Source organism: Opisthorchis viverrini (genome assembly GCF_000715545.1).
Source record: "Opisthorchis viverrini unplaced genomic scaffold opera_v5_167, whole genome shotgun sequence".
Taxonomy (NCBI): domain Eukaryota; kingdom Metazoa; phylum Platyhelminthes; class Trematoda; order Opisthorchiida; family Opisthorchiidae; genus Opisthorchis; species Opisthorchis viverrini.
The window spans coordinates 1,079,450-1,089,906 of record NW_008751825.1 but is presented as its reverse complement, the minus strand read 5'-3'; the positions used below and the strand labels follow the sequence as shown (position 1 = coordinate 1,089,906).

Sequence of the window (10,457 nt, the reverse complement as noted above, 5' to 3'; positions counted from 1 at the left end):
GAGTACGTGGTTATTACAGCTGACAATGATGCTGATGATTTCTAAGCAGCTTTATCTATTGCTTCTGTATCGCCAAGAGCTCCGGTTAAGTGGAGTTATTTCTAATTAAAACTTATGTTGATAGCGTTAGTTTGAGAGGTCGCGTTTTTAATCAACGGTTTGAAATATACTTCAATTTACTGTCCATTGATGATGACCTGATTCCTGGAATCAATATAGGCCATTCGTATAACCATCATAATAACCGCGTTACTGCACTTAGGCAGTGGGTTTGCGCTTTAAATACCCTGTCCAAAGTGATTGTGCGTATATTTACATACAAGTCGCTACTTAAGAAAGACTGAATATCCCAAGCTTCCCGCAAGTAATATGGCCTTCCCTAGAAAGGCCCAAGGAAAATAAGGGTTTTGTGGGAGTAAAGCGGACTTGTTCTTGACCAGTGGATTTGTGTTACTGCTTCATATTTCACATTTGGTTTCCGGGTATCAGGGGGCGAAACGGCTCAAATGGCGCGAATTTACTAAATGGAAGGTCCGTGGTTCGAACCCGATATCTGCCTCTCGACTTCCCCTGTCTAGGCTTTAACAACCTAGCGGTATCCCAGCCCTCGTGGTGGTGTGACAGTTGGGCTACAGCCGAACACTCCGGACTTGGGACTGAGTTTGTGTCCCACAGGTTGACGTGGTCCCACGTCACGCCTGAGTGATTTGCTTTCTAGGATGGTCCATCCATGAATCCCGTGCGACATGTTAGTATGCTGTGACTTCCCCTGGCTTTAACAACCTAGCGGTATCCCAGCCCTCGTGGTGGTGTGACAGTTGGGCTACAGCCGAACACTCCGGACTTGGGACTGAGTTTGTGTCCCACAGGTTGACGTGGTCCCACGTCACGCCTGAGTGATTTGCTTTCTAGGATGGTCCATCCATGAATCCCGTGCGACATGTTAGTATGCTGTCCTCGATTCAGGGAGTAGTTTGTCCATTGATTTACTCTCCACTGCATCTACGAGTTTTCACTGTCTTTGTTTTCGTGATAATTATGGGTGTATAGGAATAGTGAATAGGCGTAAACACGCCCACACGCAAGAGGTGCAAATTGATGTTTTACCGAGTCCGATACTCGACCAAAATCATTTAGCACTCCCTTTTCGAATAGTACGGTGCAACGACCTAGAGGTTAGTTTTTGGAACTAAAGACGAAGAAGTGGGTCAAGTCAAGCCGCACGAGCTATTTCAATTTACTTGTAAGATGATTCAGCGTGAGTTCACGTCAGTGTTACCAACGGGAATCGAGCGTGCCCATACGACCTTGTCGTATGGTGGTGTTGTCGATCGTCTCACGTGGCAAGTGACCGTCATTCTGTCCGATGGGTCTTCTGAAAAATTTAGTTAGGGGACGCAAGCCGCCAAGCATCTCATCTTTTTGGATTCGTAAGGTAGCCTCGGGAAAATACTGTCCTCATGTCACTCGTGTCGCCTGCTATGTATGCCGTTTCTAACCAGTCCTCACCTCATATCCTGAAACTACTGTATGTGTTCACTTTTCTGTGCCTTACTCAGGTTACCCATGAGAAAGTTTTGTTCTGATCTGCTTGTAATTGCAGATACACCAACATGTGGGTCGTTTGTAGAAGGGGACGGTGAGCCCGAACTGTTGGTCACCGTTTGATTGTGGTGTAAATCGAGCCATGGTAAAACGGGTTTAGTACTACATGTCGTTATTCTGGTTGGACCATGTAGCGCCGACCGCTTTTAGCATTTCTTCTATGTATGACTGGTGATTGTAATGATGGTCGTGTTTATGTGCTTAAACTATACTGTCTTTACTCTTTTGGGCCAACATCCACGCATACACAGTCATCGAATGAAAGGCTTCTTGATGCTCATCATCTATCTCTACTAGCCGCTGTAGTGTGTCAAAACCCCAGTGATCCATGCATTTCCTAACCGTATTTGCGGTGATCTTTTACGCTTCGATAACAGTCGCCATGTTTTCTGTAGATAAACCTCTTCCCTCTTAAGGCAGTGTGTTTTTTAATCGCCATTGTATTGTTGGGCGGTTTGTACGTGTTCGTAAGAGCTTTGATTGGGTCAAATGGAGTAGGAAACACCATTCTATGAATACGTTCATCCAAGCGAGTCTGAGCTCATCCGCTTGGTCTGTCAGGCGATTGTCGCTTCCTCATCATCTAGTCCCCGGTTGTGAAGCTTCGGTGCTCTACACCACTATTGTCAAGGGTATCGCTGGCAAAAATTGTCCAATAAATTCCCTGGCTTTGTTAGCGCCCAATTAAACTGTGCACGGTGAACCTGGTTGTCACATCAAACAGAGTCCCGTATACATCTGCCTTTGTCCTTATCATTAGCTTGCTATGTATCGATAGCATGCTCTTGTCTCATCAGAGATTTCCCTACAGCCAAATTACTCTGAGTTAGGTTCTTCTCTCGAACTATGCAAAACTCAAGTGTCGTGAGATAGTTGTACAAAGTGCTTGGGCACCCATTCAATTTAAACTACTCAACTGTCAAAGTTTCGCGCGCCAAGCCCTAGTTCGGATGTTGTTAGCCTAGCGGTGGTGTCGTCCAGCGAACTTGAGATGTTGCCCGGGTTCATCTTAGCAGATCGGATTTGCATGGTTGCAACATTCTCCAGTGAGTTGCCCGCTGAGTTAAGCATAATTTCCATCTCACTTTTGTTTCCCACTTTTAGGCACGTAATGACAAACCTCGGTGAGAAGTTGACGGATGAAGAAGTCGATGAAATGATCCGCGAAGCTGATATTGATGGCGACGGTCAAGTAAACTACGAGGGTGAGTTCAGTGTACCATGTACCGTTCTGAGTAGTCTTTTGTTGTTTTCTCGTCATTGTCTTGTTGTAGATTTTGGTGTGTAGTTTTTGTTTCAATCATGTGGCGTCGTGTCTGTTGCGTGCACTCCGTATTTTTCTCATCGTTGTCTGTTTTTCCCCTCCTTATCCCCTCCGCAACTCCACTATCTCGCCCCCCTGTTTGATGTTATCTCCGCCTTGACCTCGGTATACGCGACCGGCTCTCCTTGGCTCACTGTCAAATTGTCCATCCATTTGGACTTGCTAATCTCGGAACATCAGAGTTTGTCAAAATGATGACGGCGAAGTAAGAAGACCAGAAAGCAGCTCCCCCTTCCGTTGGCATAAGTTGGGGTCACAAACAACCGATAGGCACACTGTCGCTTGCAACAATCGACTTTGTGTGTTTGTGCACAGAACTTGCGCGGTGCGTACATCACCTGTTGTAACTCTGTTCGCGTTTTCGTCCCCTCCATTGTCAAACTGTCGCATGTCGACTGTGTCGTCGCCCCATATGCTACCTTTTGTGGTGGAAAGCGATCGATGCTCCTTGAATTCCGTTTGACCTTTTTATGGCCTTTGTAAGCCGATTTGGACCAATTCCTGCGAAACCCTTCCCTTGCACCAACCCGCACACCCCCTGATTGAACAAGCCCCACCCCCCTCCACAGCGAATAAAACCCACGCGGCCCACTTCATGTTACTATTTTTTGACTTCCCCGGAAGTAGTATTTATTCTTGTTGCTTATGTGACCAACAAATGGACCTCGGCGCTACTACCGCTTTGCCAATGTTTCTATATCAAAACGCGGTATTACGCTATTCCTCTAACAAAAATAAGAATGTCCATCAGCCGCATGGTACACTACTTCTGTTTGACGACTCACGTGCGTTTTTCCTGTTGCAGCTGGGAAGTTGCCGGGTCTTGGTGAGGTTGTAATCCAATAGGAACCGCCACCTTGCGGTCCTTATGTTAGACCGATCTTTCTATACTTAGTTGACGAGACGGTGTCTCGTTGTTCCCACGCACTTGTGTCGATCGATGTCATCAATTGTAGTTCGCTTCTTGGTACGTGACTTAAAGGATTACCGTTTAAGCTCCAAGATCTTCTACCTGATGGGAGTCGTTGCGGGTCGCTTGGATATACCTGGGCTTCGGATTAGTGTATTGAGTTGGTTCGGGCCATAATGCAACCGGGTGATATCTGGCGTTTCATTCAGAGTACTGATTCATGTGGTCATAGTCCTCAGTATGGGAGCGGACATCCTCCGATAAAGGATAGTCCTCAAGCTGCGTATGAGGAGCACCTGTTTCATTTTTACCATCCATCTGTACCCGGTGCATGTCCGCTCTTGCATGTCGCATGTCCTCCAAGCTCTAGCTACGTGTATGCTCGTGTGAGTGCATCGTGGCTGCTTGATTGCTGCTTAAAACGCACTAATTACACGGCCATTTATAACTTCTTGTTTGCAGAATTCGTAACCATGATGACCACAAAGTAAGCTAACTTCCACACCTTCCTCACCAGTGATGTCATCCCCCTGGCGACCATCTCGCAGCCACTCACTACCCTTCACCTGCTCCCCCTCACGGTAATCCCCTTCTTCGGGGAACTTTTCATGCACCTGTCTCGTATTCATTCATCCTCTTTTGCACACAAACACGCACATTGATTGAACTGTAGGAGTGAAGGGAGTCCACTGTTGATGCATCCATACTGATTTAAGCGTGTCATTTTCGTCGTTTTCAATCAGATACCGTATTTTCCAACAATACTTCGCCTATCGTTTCCTCGTTCGATCACCATGCTCTAGTTTTTTGTGCTACCGAAAATACTTGTTTTTCCTTCTGTGTGACGCGCTGACACTCGACGGCCACCACACTCAACTCGTTGCATCGTCGTGCATTTTTGATCGAATTCATCTGGCATTTATGCCACTTGTGTGCTGAACGGCCCGTTCATTCTGTTGTTCCTAACAATCCAGTTCCTCTTCTGGACATGTTGCATTCCACTCCGGTTTGTGATAAATTGCTCACTACCAGAACAATACCCCATGGCCGTCATTTGTTTGCAGAATGGTCACATCCGTATCGATCGTGCTGATCGTGATCGCTTCTGTCGTCATATACCAACAACTGGCAGTGACGTATTATGTTTTCCTCTTGCCGTCCCTCTATTCCTTCTCGATTACTCATTCCTACTCTGCTATCGAGCCATTTTGTCGTATAGAGCCTGGTGTAGGTATGAATGGAGACTGGTTCTTCTTTGCTCCTCTGTCCCTTTCCCGTCCGCCACACTCTGTTATGTAAACTTCCATGTGCGGCCAATTTGCTCCCAGCAAATATCCTGCGTCTCCGGAAATCTTGCTTGCTCTCTCTATCTCTCCACTTAGTCTACTCGTTGTTAGTAACTACTGTGTGGCTGCGAAGTTGTGGTCCCTTGTTTCGCTGTCTGCTGTGATGCTCACAAATAAGGCCAGCGGGCATGGCACTGCTCGATCCTGAATTGGCAGTAATGGTTAGGTAGCTCCGCTCGGACTGATCGTCCTTCTGCTACCGTTGTGCATGGCTGTTGCTACTTACGTGCAAAGTTCGGAGTCATGGTGCATGCCCACGGTGCTATTCACAGTGCGCTGTGATTCCCCTCTGGAGAGTACAAGAAGGCGAATTCTCTGAGTATCGGTTTTTTAATGTTTAATTTCCTCTGGTGAAGAAAGCTTGACCAAAAATCAGCCTGTCCAGATCGGATTGACTACAGATGGCTCTGGTCATCAAATCTGGTCTCACCTTCAGCAACCCCTTTGCCTGGTGACAGGTTTTACTCTGCAACGAACACTAAATGTGTTTGATTAGGTTTTGTCGGCCCAGCCACGATCGGTAATTTTCAGTCACAGCTTAGCTCTATTGTTGATAGACTCCCTTTTCAGAAAACGCTGGTAGGATCAATAGGCTACCTCTAGTGGACGAATGTCTGCAGCTTCAAATTGGCATCGTCAGTGACTTGCATGCAACCGCGTTAGCTGTCGACGGGCAGAAGATGGAATATCAAGTAACATTATTCTCATGGTACCAAGTCACTGAAATACTAAGGAGGGCGAGATGGCCCAAGTGGTTAGAGTGCGAATTTACTGATCAGAAGGTCCGTGGCTCGAACTCGACCTCCGCCTCTCGACTTCCTCTGTCCAGGCCTAGGCAACCTGGCAGTATCTCGGCCCCTGCGCTTCCTTCGGGTGGCATGGCAGCTAGGCACCGAAGGGTGGTACAGCTGAACAATTATATTATTATTATTTTCGTACAAACCTATTTTTTGCTTGTACTCAGAAGGTATAAGTGCAATAAGACGGACAGTAATTGGGAATAGACCAACCCAATCGGAAATCCAGCGTTGTGCCGGCGTTATCGAATACATTTGAGCGTTTGTACCTCAATTCGTCCTGATGAAACACAGGTACAAGGTCGAAAATTAGAAGCGATCGGATAACTAACGAAGCAGTACTGGATAATTTAGTGAGGGTTTACGGTCTGATGGGGCAAGATGACCCAAGTGGTTAGAGCGCGAACTTACTGACCGGGAGGTCCGTGGTTCGAACCCGACCTCTGCCTCTCGACTTCTCCTGTCTAGGCTTGGGCAACCTGGCAGTATCCTAGCCCTCGTGCAACCTTCGGGTGGCATGGCAGTTAGGCTCCTGAAGGATGCTACAGCTAAACGTTTTTTTACGGTCTGATAATGGTCAAGAAGACCTAGTCGCATTCAACTACGGGCAAACGGCACTTGGTCCTAGAAGGGATTCGCTGTACCCGCTGGCTTTGGTTACCGTATGGGTTAGTTTCTCGGAAAAAACGGCTCAAGGATCCGTATTATTTAATCTAACATCCTGACGATTTAACCCGCGATCTCTGAGCTGTTTCAGCTTGCGAGTCCTGTAAGCTCCTCGGATGGAACATTGGCCCGCCTGCATGCTATGGTTGCCACGTTTACTGTCACGTCGGTCCGGTGGATGTGATATCTCCATAGGTCCCTTGAGTGGAAACATCGTGTCACAAGGTGTCGCCGAGATATATGTAGGCTAGGTTCATTCGGCATATCCAGTGCGACAAACGACTAGCGCAGTCTGTTTCCTTGGTTATGCTGTTCACCTAACAGCACTTTTCATGTTCTCTACTAAGTAATTCTAGGTCGCGAGAGAACTTCAGTCCTTTACACTTGTTGCATATAACTCAGCACTAAGCCGCTAACTTGCATACTGTTCTGTTATGGAACTGTACAACCACTGTTATTTGGGGTCACCTCGATCACTTCGTGTGAACACTATCCCTTTCAAGCAGTCCATATCTTACCCTCCCCTCCCTTCGACTGACCCTTGTCAAACATTAGTATTACGATATATTAAACATTTTTTATCTATACAAATCCTCCCAATCCCGGAAAGTCCATCCTTGAAGAGTCGCGTATTTACAACTGAATGCTTTGTTGCGTTGCGGTTAACGTAAACAAGACTCAGATCTCCCGGTGTGTAATTCTGTCCTCAAGGACAAGCCAGTGGCTTCACTCGCACACCTCGGAAACAAAACCAGCCACGTTGTTCTTAACTCGTAAACACAGGTGTAGACACCGTATCGTTTTGTCCATCGGTCAGAACAACAAACCCAACGCCGTGGGTCTGAGACAAAGTTGCTTGCTTTTAGTCCGTATTTCTCGTCAATATACACCGTTTCGGCGGTGAACTTATTAACCCGTGAGTTCCTGAGTCCGCTGCCGAGCGAAACAACGTTCTCTTAGAGCGATGATTCTAGCTGCATCGAATTGTGTTTACTGTATTCTTCCCGGTTGAATGGAGTGTCTGCTTACTGCTAATGAAGGAAAAACGTCTCTTATAGAGTAGTCTCAATTCAAGGGGCTGAGAGAGATCCTGCAGGTTACTATGCAGTTGTGCACCTTTTTGGAAGCTATTTGCCTGCTATAAAGTGGCCTCGATGTGGTTCCTATTCTCAACTAACAAATGACCTATGCATCCTTCTGGTACTGCCTTGTGGAACGGGCGCCAGTCTCGAGCACTGGGTTAGCCGGAGAATCGCAGGTACTGACCAGTCTGTGTATCTTTGAGGTGGACTGGATGTTCCTATCTTCCGTAAGGAGGTCGAGGGGAAATGTAAGCTTCGATTCCTTCCTGGTTAGTGGATGGATGGAAAGATCCGATTCGATGCTGCAGTCCTACCCATTAGTTCAGTGTCTACACAGAGCTCCATTAAGCCGTGTGTTATTACTCGATTCACGTGTTCTTCCGGTATGACTTGTAACCGAAGCCATTTTGAGCCTATATCAGTCACATAATAAACATTGAGGATTTGGGTGTACATGAACCAGTGCACTCATATCAGTCAAGAGCCACTGGTGAATTTTCGATCAAATCCTCACTCTGCCAAACGAGCTTACTCAGCTCCATATCGGTTGTTCCGGTTGTTCTCAGTCGGGCTGACGTCTGGTTTGTTCGTCATTGTCATCCAGTAGATAGTGACTTCTGCTTAGTATGGGTTGAATTCCGGCCCTCCATATCAGGTTCCCGCACCCACATATTATAAACTGAGAAAACACTTACGGTTCACTCGGTGCCTACCGCGTGTTAATGGAAATGCACTTCCCAACTGTTGTCTGTGTGCTTGTCATCCTTGCGAGAGACTCATTCTCCAATAATGCCAACCGCAGATGATCGATAGGACTGGGCTTGGCTTAGTATAGCTTAACGAATATCAGTAGGCTTACCATACGTTTGAACTTTCGATTTCCGGTCTGCTGTGACGAAACTCAAACTTTTCCTGTTGAATTTGGTATTTTACCCGTCAAACTTATGGGATTTTTCGAGGAACCGGAACACCGCGGTCCATACAAGGTAAGGAATAAACAGTAGATGTGTCACTCACGAATTCCTCATCCCATGGAGCTTCCTGGTCCTGCTTAATCTGAGTACGGCTTCTGTGCATTGATTTGTAGAAAAAACGCAATCTTTTACCTGTCCATCTTATTGTCCTGTCTGCGATACCTGAGGTCGAACGCTTCCTGGTGGACTGGCAGGTGATGGAGCCAACACGGGGTCACATGCTCTCTTGGTATTTCTCGGTCTCAAAGCGCCTTTCATCATTGTGGTTCCTCGGATAAATATTTACCTGGTGATGAAGTGCTGACTCCCCGAGAAGTTCAACTTTTTAGGGCATATCGTCTAAATGGAGATTACACTCTGGATAGGATGGGTTTGTTCCTGTTTTTCGCCATGTAGAAGGAGAACAGTGAGATGGATCCAGTCCACTTGGCCTGACACTGGACTGTGCATCGTGCAAACCACTTTAGGTGAACACAACGAGAAGTGGTCCAACTTTAGCATACCTAATCACTGTGGAACCCACCTTTGAGTCCCTGCGATCCTGTACAGTATTGCACCTGTAGTGCACTTTTCATGGCCCTTCAATGTTGTTCTCAGCGCTAGACGCACGGCCAGGGCGGACACAGGCCACCAGATACTTTTCTATGGTTCGTTTACGCTTGGAACGGGATAGCTAACGGCGCATCAAGCATCGTAAAATGTTAGTGAACACCACAACTTACCGCGACACTGTGGCTCTCACTTTAGACAAGCAATGTCTTGAAAGATTCACCGTGTACTCATTACAACGTGCACGTTTCTCCGAGAAAGCTGGCCTTTTCATACACTCTACCCCTCGTAATTTGTTTTTAGGTTCGACACATTTGCCCCGTTGTTTTCCTGTGCGTTAGACAAGCCACCAGGGATTCGCACCTGATGCTTTACACGCAGACGTCATTGCAGTAGTTGCCACCGGATTTCGGGTCGGTAGAACAGCGACTATCGGGATTATGGATTTTTAGGTGCGGGTTGTTGGCTATCGGTGTTTGAACGGCTCAGATACTGATAACAGATAACTAAGGACTTGCGAATGTTATGACATTCTAATTACGTTCTTATACAGCTCACAACAGTCTCACACATTATTTGGGGTACAGATACACTCACGCCATTTCTACCGCACCAACGAGCGACTTAAGTCCAGATGGAGTTTAGACCGGGGGATCAGTGGGTTCTTTCACTCGGGTTTGTTTCCTACTGGTAGCCATCACCGCCAAGTGGTAGGCTCAGCAGTGAAGGTGACAGTCAGTTGCTCGTTGGGAGTGGCTGCGCTTCCGACTGGCAACCGAAACCTACCCGGATCAGCAACTGCGGTCAGGTCTAGCTGGTGCTGAGTAGAGGATTTCTTGTCAGAGGCAAACATGAGGCGCTACAGTTTGAAGTCATTCTCTGTGACAGATGAATTAGTGTTATTCTGTGGCAGCTACAACCAGTGTACGACGAGTACGCGGTGCTTACAGCTGACAATGATGATGATGATGTTATTCTGATTAATCGGAAAATTGCTCCCGAGATTCGTGATACCGAGAGGTAAAGAATCATAAGCGTGGCCGGCGACGGTAACCATCTAAGGTTGTCTTTATTGAGGGAAACTACTCGTAAGGTTGCTGAAACCACTTCTACAGCCAGCGACCGGTTTCACCCTTCTAGGGGTTCATCAGGTTGGCGCAGCTCTCGGGTTTCCGTCAACCTTAATTTCTTGAACCCGAAATTA

General features: G+C 46.9%; 2 protein-coding genes across 2 annotated transcripts in view; one reads left to right on the top strand and one right to left on the bottom strand.

The window, feature by feature from the left end:
* Window positions 1-6,553, top strand: part of T265_14277 (hypothetical protein) — a gene marked incomplete at both ends in the record, with an annotated part of 15,645 nt that extends 9,092 nt beyond the window's left edge. The window contains 3 exons of the mRNA XM_009172908.1: window positions 2,710-2,810; window positions 5,756-6,152; window positions 6,451-6,553. Of these exons, the coding sequence (XP_009171172.1) occupies window positions 2,710-2,810; window positions 5,756-6,152; window positions 6,451-6,553 (601 nt within the window). The remainder of the gene's footprint in view (window positions 1-2,709; window positions 2,811-5,755; window positions 6,153-6,450) is intronic.
* Window positions 4,256-4,468, bottom strand: T265_07398 (hypothetical protein; the record flags this gene model as incomplete). The annotated part of the gene is made up of 1 exon (XM_009172902.1): window positions 4,256-4,468. The coding sequence occupies one exon, from the start codon at window positions 4,466-4,468 to the stop codon at window positions 4,256-4,258; it is 213 nt and encodes a 70-aa protein (XP_009171166.1).
* Window positions 6,554-10,457: the final 3,904 nt, after the last annotated feature.